This window comes from Hyalella azteca, unplaced genomic scaffold (assembly GCF_000764305.2).
Source record: "Hyalella azteca isolate HAZT.00-mixed unplaced genomic scaffold, Hazt_2.0.2 contig3573, whole genome shotgun sequence".
NCBI classification, from domain to species: Eukaryota; Metazoa; Arthropoda; class Malacostraca; order Amphipoda; family Hyalellidae; genus Hyalella; species Hyalella azteca.
The window spans coordinates 272,579-293,478 of NW_025933818.1; the positions used below are offsets into that span (position 1 = coordinate 272,579).

General features: G+C 36.1%; 1 protein-coding gene across 1 annotated transcript in view; it reads left to right on the forward strand.

Moving 5' to 3' along the window:
- LOC108667415 (potassium voltage-gated channel subfamily H member 8) overlaps positions 1-20,900 on the forward strand; it is a 152,245-nt gene that overhangs the window by 102,889 nt on the left and 28,456 nt on the right. Inside the window, exon 5 of the mRNA XM_047879660.1 lies at positions 18,977-19,205. Within this exon, the coding sequence (XP_047735616.1) occupies positions 18,977-19,205 (229 nt within the window). The remainder of the gene's footprint in view (positions 1-18,976; positions 19,206-20,900) is intronic.

A 20,900-nucleotide genomic window follows, 5' to 3' on the forward strand; every position in this document is an offset into this window, starting at 1 on the left:
GCTGTGAAAGTTAATTCTCTTGATTGGCTGAGCCGTTTAATGTTGGCATTGTGATTGTAATGCATATCTATTATACATTGACGCGAAATTCATTTGCCGGTTCACGTTCGCCTACTCAACCAAATGCATCCTTGAAAACTGATTTGTGTTTTTTTTTCGCTTAGCTTGACCTTCCTTGGTCATCAGCATATTCTTATGAGCATATGCGATATTTTCGAATTTTTTAGAGATTTTAATACTTCTAAAATGAGCTTTTTCTGTATTTACATTAAACAGATCTTCATTAACTTACGTGTACTCCAGAATTTGAAAAAGTATCACCCTTTGTTATATATGGGCATGAGTATTTACAGATGTACTTATTTTGTGACTGCACCGAATGTTCTCCGTCATATGAGCGAGGCATATAACGCGTGTGCAGGCTGACGCTCACAATGTACACGGTGTCAAAAGTGTCCTTACAACTTCTGAATTTACAGGATTTGCCGTTCAGCTGAGTCGTCTGACATTGCAGTACATGCTCCCAAGTTCAACAAATTAGTTTGAAAGATTTCACAGAATGTCTGTTGGCTTTGTGTATTTGCAGCTCCACTGAGACTGAAGTTCTAACTACTGTTCTACATACAGTGGCAACCTAACTACGAGCGAATCGGAATGCAAGCTCGCTTTTGCATGAATTAATTTGCACCGACCTAATGCTCGCTTTTGCATGAATTAATTTGCACCAAACTAATTGCCATCGACACGATTTTTAAGATTATTTTGCTCTTGATGTTCAGTGAGGCGAACGCTGTGCATGGTCGTTCAATGACATAACTTCATTCCATTTCCAAATCCATTAAGAAAGCAGTTGCCGTTTGACCATCCCCATTTAATTCACAATAATGTTAATGTCTAATGAAACAATTGGACCTGATTTGATTAATAACGGTGCATCGTATGAATCTATTTTTGGCAAATATCATATCTGTCACGGACCGATAATAATTCTCCCCAAGTCGAAGATAGTTTCCCAAATCGCAGGTTGTTTGTAGCCTTGAAAAAAAAAAACAGATTCCGTAAAGGTTGATTGATACTATAACCTTTAAACAAATAAATCCATTGTTCCCATAACCGTTCACCATAAATATCTTTCGTAGCCATAACCGTTCACCATATCAAGATCCATTGTTACGAAAACAATGACCATAAAGATCTATTGTACTGCCTGCAAAACAAGAGACATCTTTACAAGACTTGCGCTGCGACAGAAGCGACCGGAAAGAGAAAAGAACAGAATCTCCTGGAGGAGGTTAATTGCTGCAGGGATAATCCACGTCTATACAAGAGACTTTCGAGTTGCTCTTAATTTGTCAGAGCTCTGAACGCAATATGAACGTCGAGCTGAATGACAGAGACGAGAGCCTCGTGATCTCTTGTCCGAACCCAGCCAATTAAGCGAAAGGTTTTTTTTTTTTCATTTTCACGTGCATGAATTGAATAAAGCTATGTTTCAATGAATGTTTTCTTAAATATTTATATAGATTGCTTCATGTAGCGACCTCTTAAGATCTTAATTTCCACGCGTACTTGAACTCCATTATTGGGTTACAATTCTTTTGGCACCTTTACTTTTCATTTCAAATTTCAATATAATGCTTAATTAAATTATTTTTCCGATGTATAATTTGTACAACAGAAAAATAAAAATGGTTTCATGTGGGATTTTGCCTGACGCATTTTTATTGTTGTTCGTAACGTTCAAAGAAGTGAAGCTCATGTGCTCAAATTTCGGCATGAATAATGAAATTTCTTTGTTATTACTAATTCCTACGCCTTATGTAGGGAGATGTAGGATGTATGCGTAAACTTGAGTTGCAATCTCTCGCAATACTTTAATAAACTTTCGCTCGAAGTCACTAAGTTGGCCGACTGCGTTTTATCAAACATCTCCATAAAAATAATTGTCTGTTTGGTTATTGAATTGGAACAGAGGACATATCGCTGCACGCGAGAATATCAATAGAATTGATGGTAAATTATAAAATATTTTAAATTTGTAGTTGATATGTGGCTAAGAAGGTAGAATTATCGTGTCTAATGTTGTCGGTGTTAACATTAGTCAATTCTTTGTGTTATGAGAACCTTTTTTCAATAAACGATTAGCAAAAGAGACACCGTATGAATTGGCAAGAGGCCCTGCATCACACGATCGTGCCGGTAGTGAATGTACAGCATTCATCTGGCCGGTAGTGTATGTACAGCATTCATCTGGCTGGTAGTGTATGTACAGCATTCATCTGGCTGGTAGTATATGTACAGCATTCATCTGGCTGGTAGTACTCATCTTGATGAATTGAATTTGAAAATTCAAATTCAAAGATGAATTTGCTTCATCTTTTCTTCGATGATTTGTTTATTCGGATGTCATTTTTTATTCATATTCAGTCTATATTTATGTTCTGTTATTTTTATTCTTTTATTTTCAGATGATTTTATTCTTTGACGTGTTTATTTTCATCATTCAGTTGTTCATAAATCTACCAATTATAATCATTTGTTATTTAATTTTGGTTTCTTTCAATTTTAAGTGTTTCAAGTGTTGGAAATTTGCCATCGAGTCATTCACTCGTGAACGAATAGCTTCTTAAATTTGTACGCGTGTAGTATGCGCAAATAGATTTTCATAATATAGTATCAAATTATAAAGTATAAAAAATGTTGGCGCGGAACATTACGCCAAGTTTGACCTGTCGTCGATTTTTGTAATTTTTGTGTCATGCTCACAGGAGATCTAAAAGCTGGTCTTTTGCCGAGATCTCCGCAAAACTGACGTTTAAATAAATAGTCACTTTACCTTTAATAAGTCCATTCGTCGTTGGACTTCTTCGTGTCATAAGTTTATCTAGTCTGCACCGAAATTCGTTCGTGCTTTGAGCGTCAATGGGAGTCTGTTATAAAACGTATCAAAAAAGTCTTATAAAACGCATAAAAAATTATATTTTCAACTCAATTTGCTTCCTGCGCACACTAATGGTATGATTTTACTACAGAAGGCCTGCAACGCGGTCAACATTATGAGGTCCTTAGACTCATTAGCAGCTGAGAGTCAAGTTCAGCGAGCGCCGGGCGTAATAAGTGGCAAATTGACCTCCGCGGCGACGCAGCGAGCCGTGCAACCCACCAAGAAAAGATCCTGAACCACACAAAGCTCGATGACGAAGTGTGCTGAAGAAATTTGTGCTATACTAGCAGCGGGAGGGAATGGTTCTTTTTAGCGCATTTTCTCATTTATGAAAGAAATGCACTATTGTGCTTGCCATGTCCGTCGGTCCGTCCGTCCGTTCGTCCGTGACTTCAGGTTTTCGTCGACGAAAAAATGCGCTATCTGTCACTCACTGCAGTGAGTACTGAGTTATATTTTTGTTACCTTGGCAGGGGTTAAGGAACGGCTTCGTGTTTCATTATTGACCCGTTCCTTGTTGCGTTCAGTTTCAGTGGCACGGCCGTTTATTTTTAGGATACCATTAACATATAATGATTTGAGAACTAAACTGCAGGTACATGCATATTTTTAATAGCATTAGTTCTCTTAAAAATTTTTATGACGCTTCTCGTGCGCTCAAGTACTTTACACAAGGGTGCCTGTGGAATAATCTACTTCCAATTTGTTACCGTGCCGCAATACGACGTGGAAATACAGAGAAAAGACGTTCTCAGAAACGTATTTTTCGAGGTTCGCTCGGTTTTTCTTCTATAAAAAAGTAAGTGGCCGTGAAGTACGAAGTCGCCAGAGCCACGCAAACAGCGATCCAGTGCAACGAAACTATGTTAAATTCAAGACTGAGATCGTTGTTCCGACATTAATGTTTCGCCGAATATACGAGAAATTAGCTCCAACCGTATGCAGTTGTCAGGAGATGGTTGAGAAACTAACCCTCAATTGCTTTATCCACGAAACAAGACGTTGCTTTGAGCACGGACGACACAGAGCTACTCGTGTCTGCTCCAAATCCAGCGCGCTGCCTTCAAGACAAACGGGCAATTATATGGAGTGACTGCCAGTTTGGCGTCAGTTTACGCAGGCTTGGAGCACTGAACACTCGCGTAACTTCTGCGGCTCTCATTATTCCTTGGCAAGTGTTGCTGGAAGTGGTCAAATTAACAGACTTCATAGTGCTTGTAGCAGGTTTTGGTGTTCCTTGGCTGTATGACAGTATGACCAATAATTATGATGTAGGGATCCACATTTAACATGGGCACTTTTATCATGAGGCTTTAATAATTTCAGCACTTAAAATAGCAACTTCTGTATTTAAAGTTGAATGTTTTTTAAAACATGTTTGACTGTTCAAATTACTTATGGATGGTCATTAATGTCGTAGTATTTTTGGAGGCTCACGATTACTCAACAAAATAGTTATCGTGAATTTAGAATCCCGCTGGAAAATATATTAATTGACTGGATATTGAATTCATCAATACCAAATAAAGAAGCTGAATATTCGAAAAATTCGTTTTCGGTGTATCTTTGTTTACGTACCATTAATTTTCTGTGTACCTTAAAATTTCATTTTTTCTAACATTATCGAAATTCGTGAAACATTCTTTTCGTTTAGCTTCTACTTAGAAAATTCTACGTTTGAGCTTTAATATTGCTAATTTTCACAACTATTTTGTCCATAAACATGGCTAAAATCGACGTACTATACGACCGCTCGGTCGAGTATTGGCTAAAATTCCCGATATTGGCTGTAGTGGAGCGTTTTTTTGGAACGTTCCAATACAAAATTCGCCCGCTTCAAAACTTTTTTTCGAACGGGACAACTAATGTGAGAGCTTCACTTTAATGTAAAATATGATCGGTAAAATCAGTATTCTAGTCAAATGTAAACAATTTGTAAATAAAACGCAATTTTTGTATAAAATTTATGTGGAATTATTCATTTCATGTTATCTCTTGTACTGGTTTGACTGACATTTGGAAATACAATAAAACAGTTTTAGTGATAAGTCTAAATTTCAAAAGTCTTTTCATGTTTTATGTGACTGCAGTGCACACGTTAGAGAAGTTTCTCTCATTATAGGTGTGCCAATGGATCGATTAATTATAAATCGAATTCTCCATGCATGGCTAAACTTTCGCCTAATTGAGGTTAGTCATGTTAAATTAAAGCTCGTTAACGTTGGTCGACTGGCTCTGCGTCTCCTCCATGCATGTTTAATTTTTTTTGACAAAAGAACGTTAAAAAGGGTGATCTGGTTTCCCTTCTAATCATACGTGGTTTTGTCACGTGAGCGCTTCCAACGTTAGGATGAATCAACTGAGCAGCTGCAGTATTCAACGGGTGCAATTCATAATGTAGCGGTCCGACTTTCTGTCATTCGCGCTCTTCTTCTTTCTTTCCGAGGCATTACTCGGAGCTGGAATTGGACATGAGCCGGGGTTGGCTCACTCTCGATTGAGCCGTCTGCCTGGACAGGCGTGGCAGGACGCAGTAATAGGTCGGCAAGGAAGTTTCTCAGATCCAGTCCGATGCTGCTGTCAACCATTCATTCAAAACCAACTTCTTGTATTTTGGTTACTTCATTCGTCGGCCATGGACGGGAGCGGCTGCAGACAATCTGAGCTAAAGTGCCAGTCTCAAGACGGAAACGCTTCCGGCACAGTACGTCTCCAGGACTTGGTCGATGATTTGAACATTTCTCTCCCACTCGTCGAACAGCGTAGATAAAGGAAGCTGCAACTTGTTGGCAACGTTGGACAAGAGCCCCGTTGTAATTTCGGCAAGCACTGCGCTCCTCCGCTAGATTCCCACACTTTGATTTGATTTGACTTGTCTATCTTCGCTGAACTGACTTCCTCTCTGCGACAACACCGATGACCTTACGGATGGACCCAGCCAATTTAATGTTCTTCAATGTTTAACCATTCGTTTACCGTCTGATAGCTCCCTAAGATTATTACTGATGTACTTCTCATGGATTCGCTTATTCATTTTTATACATTGTTCATTAAATATATAGTTCATGCTTTCAATTATATAGTTTGTTCATTCTTTCTAACTATCCCGTTGGGGTAGGTTGTCATATGCGTGTTAAGAAATGAATCGAACATAACCGGGGATGAATAATCGAGTGAAATAGGTTGATCAGACTTCAAATTCCGGTAAGGCATGTCCATGAAACCTTACTTCAACACGGCCCGCGCTTTCCACCTCATTCGTATTCAAAAGTAACCTGTAAACGAATACTCATCACTGACACTGTCTGTAAATAAAAAAATGTTGCGATTTAGTTCGTGTTAAGTTCATCATTCTATTAGTTGTTTTTTCTTATTTGCGTCACTACTTCAGCATTTATTGCTTAAAATTATTTTCCAAAGAAAAAAATAGAAGATGAATTTCAAATTTCGGGAAATTCGCTCGTTTTGTTAGGGCGGTTATCATATCACTCGGCATACTTGCCGAAATTTTCCGAATAAGGCAGATAAACCGAATGGTTGTTTTTCAATACGATGCTGACGTGCGTGTCGATATGATTAAGAAGCACGTGCTATGCCGTGACAGCTCTTGATTTTTTTTCCATTTCTCAAGACTTCGAAAGTTCCGGTTCAGAGCTTATGGCTCACAGTTTCCTTCCTCTGGTTCCGTTTCAATTTATTAAGGCTGCTAAAACATTCAGATTACAAGGAATATTATGACTGACTTCCTTTCAGAATTGTCTAAATCTTTGCTTTCTTTTGAAGCTGAGATCCAAATTCGATGTTCCTGAATCTATGCATATGGATCCCCTGTTTGCTGGAACGTTGTTTTTGGCTCACTTTCGTAAGCAATTTTCCCAAAATATTCTCTGTATTGACTTCTATGAATTCTTTACATGAAGTTTAGTCTGAAAGTAGCGTTTATGGCATTCATCATGGAGGTTTTTCACTTGTCATATTTCTTCTGTAAAGGTGCCGAAATTACTGAGGATTGTTCCAAACGATTGTACTTCAAACATTCGTCGTTCGCAATTTTTTTCTTCCAGCCTTCGATTTTAAAGACTAATTCAATACAATTAGCATATATTTGATGCCTTCTATATTACGGCGTGTGCCTCGCTAATGTATGCCTTAAATATTCAATTGCCAACATATTGATATAGGTTTCCGGTTAGTTTATTTCTTTTAAATACTTTATTTACTTACCTGAATACCCTTGTAATTATAACTTTATCTGATAATACTACATGTTTATTATTAAAAATTTCTGATCGGGTTGTCCGTGCTGAAAGGAATCTTTTATAACTAATTCACGTTTTATTATTAATTTTGTTATTAATGACAACAAAAATTTACATCACGTTGCAACCATCTTCGAGTTCACAATGTATCGTCCTCGCTATTAATTTTTTGCCTTAGAAATAAGTCTCTTCTGTCTCTCATCACGAAATTTTATTCATTATAACTCAAGAACGCCTCAAGCTCACTTTCGTCATTCTTTTTTTTACCCAAATAGCTCCACTGCGAGCCTCTAAATAATTCTGAAAATATCTCCATCATCACAGTTCCTGGCCCGATGACCCAGATAAGGAGGGACATATGATGGAGAAGTAAGATTTTGTTAGCCAACACTGGAGCTGGATTGATGACGACAAGCGACATGCCTCCATGATAAATGGACTCCTTCCCGGAGTCCAAGATTGCCTGCTCTTCGTGTCTTACTTGTCAGCCGAGAAGATCTCGAGATCCACACTCTTGTTCTGCTTTGAGTTGTTTACCGTTGAAAATTCATGTAGATAAATGCAAAATATACCGTAAATATATATGCCCTGTTTCAAATGACCGGCTGCTCTTCGTTTATTATTGAAAAACCACTGCCAAGGGTTAGGGATGTTCACCCAGGTTCTGCTTGGAAAATGTGGTTCCATTTTAAGAGTGAAGTGAAAGGAAATTAATTCTTCGAGCGTGGACGCGTGTACATTTGTCTGATGGTGAAAAATCGTTGCATATGCGCAGGCTGTTTTTTGTTTCTGTGCTAAACTTTGTTGCTTCAACTAAGTTATTTTGAAAAGAGAGAATTTAAATGTAGAAAAATAAAGGCACGATGAAAAAGTGAATAATAACCACACCGTGTGATGAAAAATTCACATCTTGTGATGAAAATTTATTGGGATATGTAAATTTTTCCAACCTCCAACGCAAATAGAAATTTATTCTAACCTGAAGATCATAGAATTTGCAATATATTGTTCGAAATCCTAAATAATAGTGAGGCTTTTTATGTTTGTGTTAATATTTGTGATAATTATGAATATTGGCGAGTATGACTGAATATATGCGGTGGTTCATCCAATTTATTGTCAATATAAATACGTATGTATTAAGTGAAAATTCAAACGCACTTGATTTAATGACGTTTCTTCTCTTATTAATAAGCTTCTTTAAAAACGAATAAAAAACAATGAATATGCTTCAATTTGCATATATATTTAGAAGATAACAATAAGTGACACAGAATTTTTCATGATATTATTTTTTGTTTAATTTCGAGCTTTACTCGTCGGTGTATACCTAATTTTTGTTTCCTTTCTCTGGCTTTGTGTATGGAAGCCGTTGGGTTGATTCTGAATAACTAAGCAGGATATCTCCTGGCGTATTAATATATTACTATTATTATATATTATTAACAGCATTATTTCTTAGTGTCGAGAGTCCGTTTGACAGCCTGGAAATACGGCGTCATATCGGAATTCTCCAACTGCTTATCTGGATTCCGGACACGCGTATTTGTCCGGAGTTCCGAAATATCGCGGAACTTTACGGCAGGGAGCGCTCGTTGTTCTTTTGATGGAAGACTTCGGTAAGATTATCGAGACCCACCTCTGCGGCTGAGCCTCTTTCTTCGTCTTCCAAGAGTTCGTGAAGTTTGTCCGCCTTTTGTTTCGAGGTGCACCTATGTTGCGGAACAGTCAGAGGAGCCTTCGATATCCGCGCAGGAAGTCTCGCCATGATTGATTGCTTATACCTAACTGTTATCGGCTTTACTGGAGCGCCTCTACGCTTTGCTTTACGCATTTCGCAAAAATATTGAATGCTCTTGCACACTATAATGTAATGTTCCAATTAGTCGTAACCTGTAAATCACGTAAAGTTAGTTGATGGCATTAGAAATGTTTGGCAAACACTCATACTAAATCAAAGCAACTTATCACCATTCAGTGATTAATGAGCTCGAATTCTGAAACCCATGATTTTATTTTACCAGTATTCACGCTACTTGATGATATTATTTGCTAAAATTAACATAGGTTCTTTTGCACCGAATCCTCATATGCATTTATTTGCCCATAAGTGTTCCGGTCATCGTCTACCATACTAAAGTACTTTCAAGTTTTTTTCAATCTCCTGAAGGTTTCGATTGTGAGCCGTGAGGACCTGTAACTAATTTTTTTTTTCGAAACAAGGAATATCACAAAATCCCCGTGAAGTTTTCGTAATCAGTCGGTATTTTTGTCTTTATTTATAAGCTTATATATAATTGATGATAATTTTAATTTACCAATTATTCACTATTATTCTCCTATTATAAGATCCCAGATCTTTTCGAAACCTCGTTTCGTCTGCGTCTTGCACTTGCAAGGAGAACTTGTCTTAAACATAATATAGTTATTCACGCTCGACTCTGCAGAGCTGCTCTCTGCATTAAGCAGCTTATTCTGAATACCTTAATACGTTCAAAAGTTTTAATACTGAAGCGGCAGTCCCTACCTCTGTTCAACTACTGGTGCATGCGTGCCGAGATTTTGACCTGGCGAACTTCACCAATAAATATAAATGAAATATCAACTTTTATCGCAACGTATCGTGCCGCTCTTGCTCTATGCAAAATCGAGCCTCGTGTGGAACTGGATGAATCCTACGCATAGCATATCTACAGTCAACCCCAGAGTGGTTGCAGTTACTACTGTCTTGCAGTAAATATACTGTCTTGCAGTTATATTTACTGCGTAAAACAAACGTATACAATTATAAACCGATATAAACGTATTTAATTAAATTTAACTTACAGAGAAATGGGAACCCAGAAATATATTTTTACGATAATTGACATGAGTATAAAATCTTAATTATTATCATGAATGGATGAATTCATATGTAACTGCAATTTATCCTAAAGAAATAGTCACCGCTTCTAGCTTAATAATTCATGAAATTTCTAATTCAGGGATCGTTTCAATCTTCGTAATTGGTTTTGAAGAGTGAGCGCCTCAGCCTCTCAGAGCGTTTCCTATCTCGAATCTTTGCCATTTCGTTGGTAATATTCTACAGTTGGATCGAAGGGATGAGATACCAATTTCCAATTTATTTTGAATCTTAATAGGATTAGTATTATATCAATAAATTCAATTTCGCTAGGCGTTCTTTTTCAAGTGCGACGAGCAATTTCACATGATGTGAAAAAGGCTCGCAGTTCATCTTTATCAGCTTGGCTTTGAATCGTCCGATAGTTGTCGCTAATGACAAAGAAAGTTTTAATAATTAGGAAAAATAGATTGGGCACAAATTCTTTAAAATTCGCCTCCAATAAGCGAACATGCTCTCATATTACTGTAAAATTTACCCAAATTCGAGGATGTTTTTTCCACGTGTCTATTGCAATCGACTGCGCAGGCGAGTGCCGCCGATCCAATTGATTGCGCCGGAAACGCTCTTGTCTCTCTCTCTCGGCGGCTGTGATTGCATTAACGGCCAATTAAGGCGAAAAAAACATCTGTCCATCTGTCATTCGCAATTGCCCTCTAAACCTTGACGAATGAGAACCTTTCACCGGTCCAGCTTTTAGCTCGCTCAAAACAAGTGTCTTTAAATACGATTCAACTTCGATTAATTGTTTGCTGCGCGATTGTATTTGAAACGCAAGCAGGGGTTTCATTTCGAATTAGGGAATTGTCTAGTCTCGGGATTTCAAGTTTCTTGAAATCCTGAGACTTTAAGTCAGGGTTGATCTCTGTCACGGCTGTTCTCACTTACTTGTATTTAGCAAAATTCTACGTCGCATGATTGTTGGAATCATAATATAGCATGTCAATTATTTCGAATAAACGTTCTGTATCTGTCAGGAATGAGGAAAATTGTCAGTCGTTAGCATAATTCTCTACGTTTTATAATAGAAACCATTGTTTTTAACATGGGCTGAATTTAAATTTTATTGTGCTTGAAACTTGAAAAGTAGTAGTAGCATAGGTGGTCACAAAAATTTATTTCTGGTATTCAAAACTTGTTGTTACACCTAATTATTATTGTATGAGTGTCAAATTGGCAATTCAATTCTTGAACCAGTCTGTCGTTCCGTAGTAGAAAATCGGAGTGAAATCCAGTTAATACTAATGCAGTAAATTTCAATCCCGAAAAATGTTTTTCCTACGTTATATTCGTCGATATTTCTGTTAGAAATCTACTTGGAGTGTGAAGAAAAACGTACTCGGTGTTTAAAAAATCACATTAGCCTATCTTTCTTCAGTAATAAGAAAACTTATCTTTAGCAATCGTGTGGTTTACCGAGACACATAAATGGACACTCCACTCATTTTCTTCCAGTGCCTTTTGTTTATGCCTCGCCGCACATAAGCGCTGCATCTGGGCATGAGGTATATAACGCTGAAAGCTTATGTCGAGCCTCCGCATGCAAACACTGATCGGCCATCAATAGAATTATGTACTTTTCGCGGAGCTAAAATAATACTTTTCGCGGAGAACTACTGAATATCGCATTCAGAAAAAAAATATACTAGATATGGCGTACTATCCGGCGTTTAGGAACTTGCATATTATAGTAAATTTTATGAATTAACTTCTTGTTGTTGATAACCTACTAACTGCTTAAGAGGTACTACTTATAAACAAGTATTTTTTTAATCTCAGCCTACAAAGGGCCAGCTTTTGAGAGAGCACGCAGTGGAATTTATCTTATAGTAAATTGTATAATGTGACATTAATTTTAAGAATTTTATTGCATTTATGAATTTCTAATTTTACTTCTATAGCTGAACAGTGAATTGAAGTTTTTGCTAGTTAGTTTCCCGGTGTTCAACAGTTGACTCCTACGCTGCGTAACGGAATAGCGGCCGTTTCTTCTCAGCCAATTTTTTTCACCATTTTTTTTGAAATTTACCATTTCCTCCATTTATATTTTTGGTTTTACAACGTGTTTTGAGAATAATTGACGATATTTTATAGGTAATTCTTTTGATTTATTGTTTTAAAAATTGTGCTCTACCGTAGGTGGATTGTCGGACTGTGCGTTCGACTGAGTGTCTTACGAGTATTGGTTTACTCGTGAGTGCGTGTACGAAAACCAAATTATCATTAAACTCATGTGAGTGTTGGGCGCGTCTCAGGTTTTTCCGAAATACAAATTATTGGTGGAGCATCGACGATTGTTGGTGGCTATAGGTGGACTTTATGGGTGAATGATTGATGGCGCATCGATAGCGTGACACACCTATATGTTCCACCTATAACCTACCGATGGCCACCCTAACAGAAAAACTCTTCTTCCACCAATAACTACCTTTTGGCACCGCTAGCGTATCGATGAGCCGCCGATGGCACCTCTAGAATGGAGTCGATGAAAATGTTTACTTTAGTTTCCCATCCGATGCATTTCACAAATTCTGAGGACTTGGAATACACATCCACCATGGCAGTACAAGTAACAATGATAGACATGTACGTATAAGGAACAATTGTTACAGTACTATACACATACCTCGTGAGGAATTGACTTGAGGAAAAGTTCTTGCCTTAAAGAATCTGACTCCGATCTTCAGCGCGCGAAGCCAAGCCCCTACCGTTGAGCCATGGGAGAGGACTTGACGCTTAAGGCATTTTAAGTGGCAAGAACGTGTCATTGACGTACTGCAAGAATTTTTTTCAATAAATGAGAGATTTTAATGCTACCAACGGGATGATTAGATAGTTCTATTTTATTTTAACATACTGCTATATACGAGTAAACTACGCTGAAAAAACTTTGTTTGTCCAAAACGGAGGATGGTACAGCTCAGAGCAACGGGAAAAGGCTTGATAAGCATCAAAGTTTCATAAAGGAAACATTACACCAATTTTGACAGAGGTTCGATTCTAAATATTTTGCCAAGAATATTCCTGCGTGAAATAAGGAATTGTTTGCACTCGATGATTTTGAAATAAAAGGCGTGAAATACCTTCACCACTCCGAGTCAATATTTATCTCTAGCCTAATTTATAACCTTTTGCATGGGAAAGATACCGAGAACACTGTATTAGAAATGTAGACTTAAACTAATGTTTATTATCTGACGGTATGAGCAAATTTCTCAGAAATAAATTCATTTAACTATCGAAGTCATCGATAAAAAACTGAATTTTCACTCGTATCACTATGCATACTTTTTGGACTAGAAAATTACCCGGAAAGGACATAATTCAAGCCGAACTTCGTAATGATTAATAGGAAGGAAGCTCAACGCCGACGTGCGCCAGCCAATATAACAGGTGTAGATGTGAATGTATTTACTCGCTCGCTGCGCTTGGAAGGGGCCGGGCCGCAGCCGACTATGTCAAAGTGGATTTAGGTAAATGGGGCAACATGAGACTATAATAAATATTATAAAACTCATTGAATCGATTAAACTATTTATACGTAACGATACAATTAATTAGTCTCAATTGCTCACAATGTATTGAACACAGCCAGTTGGCGCATACGCAAAATTCGCAATATATTGAGTGAGCATGAAAAATTGGATTCGTTATCATCTTATGGGAAACTGTATTTTTTTTCAACATAATTTTCCATTCTTCCTCGGATAATTTATACCAGGAGCAGTCTAATACATGCCCAGTGGCTTAAATTTGGCTTGAAAATTTGTGAACACCTTGTACAAGTGCCTACCGAATTCATGGAGATATTTGGCACTGCCCAGTTTAGACACACGGTTATCGGTGGCTTACGAGAGGTTTGCCCGCAGTGCGCCATCGACGATTCATACCCTAAATCATTAATCATTCATCGATGGCCGCCACCTATACTCGCCACCCTCTCGACTTATACGTGTTGTACAGTAGATTTTTCGCCGATGTGGCCACCCACCAGTACGCCACTTATAATCTACCATCGCCACCTATAATCCTATATCGCCACCTATAATCCGATGCGCCACCCTTAATTGTTATTTGGGTTATTACTGTCTTGATGTCATTTTTCTCTGCACACATTTTTTGAATTCAAAAACTTTCCTGTTCGACTTATGGTTAGTTCAAGTTAATGGTCAATAACGAGTTAATTGAATGAGGATTTCATAGTATATAAATAATATGAAGTCCGTATTCAGTATATATATAGAGGAATAAAAAATGAAGAAATTTGAAACGACTGCCTTCAGCTTGAGTGGAGCCTCTTTAAGAGAATGCCTGAGAAGTAATGATCTCTTTGAAGATTTACGAGACCTGCATGACTCGCAAATTTCGTTTTGTCTTGAGTAAAATAGCGGAGAACTCGCCCAGCCATGTATTGTTATTTTTTTTCTGTGTTGCGACAATGTCTTTTTTCTCTGAACTTTGGATGTTTTTATCTCATTGATACTGTTCGTTTATTTTTACATTTTTGTCATCAATGTTTTCATTTTATAATTGTTTCGTTTTACGATGTGTGAATTTTTACGTTCTTCAATTGATTCCTAATAACTTTATTAATTCTTCATTTAAGTATGGATAGTAAATGAAATTACATTTTGGAAACATTTCCACTTTCCCCTTATCACATTTACAACTATAGAATCGAGGTTATTGAAATGTAGTATATGCCATAATAAAAAAGAAACTTTTCAATTAATTTATCAACTCACACCGAATTCGAGTGATGGATAATTATTTTAAACTTTAAATTTCTGTATTTATCCAAAACCTACGAAACCTAGCCGTACATTTGCTAGTGGGAAACAGAAATTTACGACCAATAAATGACCAGAGCAAAAATTATAATTTAGCTCTTAATCTTTACCTACTAAAATAAAGCAAACAAAAAATATTGCATCAGCCGCTTTGGAGATCAAACCCCCTTGTTCTTGGGCGGTGTTTGCGTAGGCAGTTTGTCCTTCTCTTTGTTTGAAGTCCGTTTTTTTTCTGCAGCCGCACAGGAAAAAGACATTCAACTCGCAGACGGTAGGTCGCTGTTTATTCCTTGCTCGAAATCAGTCACGATCAAAATTACGTCTCGGTTCTCCTCATTATATTGATTTATTTTACTTATCCTAATCAATGTTCGTTTTTTACTCGTATTGTTACCTTTTGGTGTTGCTCACTCTTAACAGCAGAGTTCGAAACCCTAAAATTCTACAAATTCACAACAGCTTGATGTTCATGGCCAAGATGGTATCATCTTCAATTGATTCACATTACACAAAAAATGCCGTCGAGTTGAGGTAGGGTCAGTCCCCAAAACGTCCAAGTATATATTCTTTGTCGGTATTCGACGAGTCGTTGGTATGAGCGTGAAATGCGAATCAGAATTTCAAATAATCGGGATCTCGAATTTACGTGTGTGAGCATTCAGGCCCGCGGAAGCTTTTTGTGTTGACCTTTCCCAAGAGTCCCTATTATTGATTTAATTGAGCTTGCGTGTTTCTGGGACTAATTTTAGACTAATTTTTATTGTGTAATTTTAGAATATGTCATATTTTGAGCACATACTAAGCATTAGCCTTCGCAATAAAGTTCAAATTGATCATGAATTTTGAAACTGAGCGTGGAGCAGCCCAACAGGTGGACTCAGCCGTGCGGATGTCTGCAGGGGAGACCGTGGCTTGCTCGCCTTATGGCTCCACGTCTTTAACAACTCCCAACAAACATCATGGCTTTGTGGCACCGATGCCAAATAGCTTTATTTTCTCATAATTTCGGAGAATGGCTTCATGGAAATGGATCATTGGTTTAATGGAAATGCTTTGTAATATATGTACATGTATAGTAAAGTAAGAATGTTTAGGAAAATGGTCACAGAGATTTTGAAAGTTTCGATATATTTTTTGGACACAAAGGAGATGATTTTCTTCAGAACTTCACTTGAGAATATGTTTAAATACTTATTAACGTTTATGAGAGAAAATTTTAAGCAAATTTTCGTAGTCGTAGAGCATAAACTCTGTTCATTGATTTCAATGATAAGTTATAGTATAACAAAATGATGTAGCTGATTTTCTTGTTGCATGTTCCCGTTTAGGAATATGAGTCTCGGCTCAAATGGTTGGAATTCTTAACCCCTGTAATTTCTTTGAAGTTCCTGTAATTTTAATACTAGTTAATATTAATTATAAATTATTTAATCCAATAATTTTTTTCAATTTGGAATGTTTCCTACTTCAGCTGGAAAACAATTGCAAATAATCAGTCAAATTAACTAATCATTCATTCAAACAAATTTATTCTGTTTGTTTACAGTTGAGATTATAGAATTCAACTTGTCTCAGGTTGATATGACCTAAACTTCATATTGTCAATAATCATGTTTTATTATAGATCTCAGAGATTACATTTTATCTAGCTAATACATTATTTTATCATGGTATTTTCATGATAATAATCTCTGCGATTATTTTGAACCATTTAATTTTATGGTGCATGGTCGTCGGTGGCCTGCATCAGATTCTGCGGCATTTGATATCTTAGCCATGTTCGTAGATATCAATTTCTTATCTTCATAGCTGATACGGTTACTATGTGCTCTTATTAGTAGTGTTAATTTGAAAAAAAAAATATAACTCAGTACTCACTGCAGTGAGTGACAGCGAGCGCATTTTCTCGTCGACGAAAACTTGAGGTCACGGACGGACAGACAGAAAGATAGACAGACGGACGGGCGGACATGACGAGCACAATTGTGCATTTTTTCCGTAAATGAGAAAATGCGCTAAAAACAATTTTTGTAGTACAGTTAAAAGTATATAAATAAATAAACAAAATATTTACAAGAAAGATTTGAAACTGACGGAACTTTAGATGTTAATCATATTGTTCATTCGAGAAATAAATTCTAATGTAAAACTAGTACCAAAGTTTAGATTAGTTTATTATTTGGTTTAAATATATTTCTAAAGCCGCCGACTATACAAAGGCTTAATTGTTCCACTGATCTTCTGCTGGCTTGCATTTATTGGGACACTTATATATTTTACCGCACTTCATGTCCTGGCTGCTCACGCACGAATTTAAAAACTTACCAATTTTCAGTGCAGCTATTTTTTATGCAAAGTACGCGTAAAAATGTTGAACTAGCACTCCTTGACTTTTCATTCTATGTGGTGTTCTTTGTTTCCTAAAATGCAGAAAATTTATAGAAATAATTTCTTCTTAGAAAGAGTTTTGAACATTTTGATTCATCAGAAATTTAATTTTATGACCATCACCGATTGGCATATTGGGCTGAATGTTATGTAAAATACACTTGTGCTGTTGTAAGTCGAATTCAACCCGACTCATGAAGTGAATCCAAATTATGCCAAGATGGTGATTTAAATTTTCCACGCGCCTTTCGTTACGAAAAAATACTTGAGTTAGTGGAGAGAATTGGCACATAATAATCTGGCAATTTCGGTTTGCAGAGACGAAATAAATAATGTGACAACACGTATGCAGTTCATCTCTGGCTTATATGTTTGATTATTGGAACAGTTCCGAGCAAAACGTCTTCTCTATGAACGAAACTTGTTGGTAAATTTGGAAAATTCTGTTTTTGACCGCCCAATTTTTTTAATTTCTGGATGCTGTTAGTTTCTTGTTTATTCCGATGCTATTAGTGATTGTGATCATGTGAAATCAACTTGAAATGATAAAAATAATCCACTAAAAATATTCGGAATAAATACCTCCCAATGATGATATCATTTAAGTATGGCACCCCTTTTTTTAAATAAGAACTGAGTTGCAATAAGCTAGAGTCTTCCATGTATTCTACACAAACTAATCCACATCCACCCTAAATTAAAACTTAAAATCATTGCACGCTATAGTATTCGTTACGAAGTAAATTTGCGGAATATTCGTGTATAAAAGTTTACCCTAACGCGCAGTGTTCTTGCAGTCTCGAATTTCGTACAAATTAGCATGCGCACGATTTTTTTGAACAAATAACTATATTACTTCAAATTTTTCTTAAGTTGAATTAGATTTTTTTCAGAAATTTGGGTGCCATTGAGTTGCATGTGGCTATTGCTTGCTGTTCTCGATTTTCTCTTGGTCGTCATTTTTTTCAAATTGCTCACATTCAAATGTTATTTGATAAATAATTGCATGAATTTATTGCCCGAAATTTATCACGCAAGATAAATCTTAGATTGGAATTAACTTAATGAGCGTGATTTTTTATTTTGTAAATTTAATCAAAATTTTTAATAATTTAACTTTGTTCCCACTACATTTGAACTTTTCTACTTTTCTGCTCCTAGGTCCAAATCTTCATTTGGCAACTATGCGCCTCACAACTCTCGATTATTGCTAAGTTTGCTCACCACATTATCGCTAACTAAAAATTTATTACTTGCTTATTTAATATTTTTGATGTTAATGTTTATGAATATTTAAATAGAGTTATAAATGAAGTTAAACAATAAGTTTGCAAGGTCCATTAAACATTTCGGATATTCGAGTCACTAAATCTGTTTTCTTTCATGTTGTTCAGGTAAGAGGATTCACTTTTATTCAAGTTCCCGCTCAGACTATTCAGCACTTGTGTTTTTGTTTCTAATGACCTTTAACGAAGGAAGTTATCGTGTATTTTGATGCAACGATTCTTCTCTATATTGCACTTCGATTGTTTTAGAACTTGTTATATTTATATTTCAGAACAGGCATTTATACGTTATATTTTAGAACAGATATTTATACGTTATATTTCAGGTATATTGATATATATACATATTTCATAACAGAAATGTTACATCCAAGACAGATTGTTAGATTTTCACGCGATTGTTTCAGAACTTGCTTCAGCCTCACGCGACAGCCCCCCTGCCTGAGTACAAGACAGTCAGCATTCAGAAGTCTCGCTTCATCTTGACACACTACGGCATGCTCAAGACGTGCTGGGACCTTGTCATCCTCTTCGCCACGGTCTATGTGGCCGTTGTGGTTCCCTACAACGCTGCCTTCCTCGAGCAGAAGTCCAATCCGGTGCCTGACATCGTCGTCGGCGCGCTCTTCTTATGCGGTGAGTATATATAAATGCCATGATTAATGCATAGGCTTTCTGTGTTGATTATAGCTTTCTATGTTGATCATAGCTTTCTATATGCTCTATTTCTTAATTTATATTTCTTGACATCTCTATTATTACTAAATAAATAGGATTTTACACTGTCAATTTAAATGTGTATTTATTAATTTATCAACAAAAATTTCATTGGATATCTTTACATGTGATATTATCCGTATATTTTGGAAAATTGTCATTAATTCACTCAATTATTGTGTTTAAAGGTATCGGAATCGATCGAATTAATAAATGAGCCTAAGCGTCATTTTAAATTTTTCAAGTTCTCTTATGTGATTTCTAGACGCTAGAGATAAAAAAAGAAAGGGACAAAATTGCGTAAAAATTTCATACATGATGGAGTTGCAGACATTGCAACTTAATTTAAAGCGTCCGAAATAAACTTGTGAACTAGAAATAAATACTTTTTTTGTATTTATTAGAAAGCATAGTAACCGGAAAGTATATTTTATGTCACGGAACTCAAATGTCGGCAATCAGAACTTATCAACGTGGTTGCCATTTGTTCTGGTAGTCATTTGAATTTTACCAAAAGCGACTTCATTTATTTTGCTTTTTAGTTGCGAAAGTAATTCGGAAGCTGGTCGGGCGAATTATGTTTTTTTTTTAATTCCCATGTACGCTCTGCAATAAAAAAAAATGATAGGAATAAATCATTAGCAGAATCATTCTAATATTTGTCGAAGTGAATGATTCTTATTATCTATGCTGAACTATTTTTGAGTCAATCCCAAAATGACGATATTCGGTCAAAATTTAATAATTCGGCCTCGACTGGAACTTTTTCGAATTAAACTTTTTAAATAATTTATATACATTCATGTTTTTTTATCGAAGTTTGAGTTCTGGATTTTTGAAGTTACATGTTTAAACAAGATAGTTTTTGATTCATGTTGAAGGATATAAATTCCGGATTACTGGAGTTGATGTTTTTTATTATTTTATGTGCAATAATTTAATAACTACGAGACTTTAACTGTGAATTACGTCGATTATTTTAATAATATACGATGTAAGACGTATTTTATACTATGTAATATAAGATAATTAATAAAACAATTGAGGATTGAGACATTGAAATAAGAATATTTTATTAAATTTCAAAATGCAGTGTGCTCCATTTGGGAAACTGAAATATATGAATAGCCACCTTAGAATGAAATAATATTAATATAAACGTACAGTAATAAGAATACATCAACCAGCATTTTTTTTACCATGTTCCCTGGACAGATTTTTATGTACATTCTTGATTTAAATTTTAAACTATTGAATATAAATATTTGTCGATACCTCAAAATCGGATGTTCTGTAAAAAGCAAGCTAATCCACCCTCATTTCAGGGTAGTTTCATGAGGTCTTCACTATTGAGAACGCTTTTAAAACTCTATATGTTGAGTTATCAATAATTTCTTTTCGGTTTATTCTGACTTTAATAATTTCTTCTCTATTCTCCTGTAAAAGATCAAAATTCAATTCGTGTATATGAAAGACAATTAGTAATTTTTTCATACGTAGCATGAACACCATCGTTATCTGGATCATATTTGCTCATTCAGTAAATCACTACTTTCTTAACGCTTGAAGGACGACATTTTTCGTAAAAAAATGTCGTTTCGTTTTCTTTCAGCT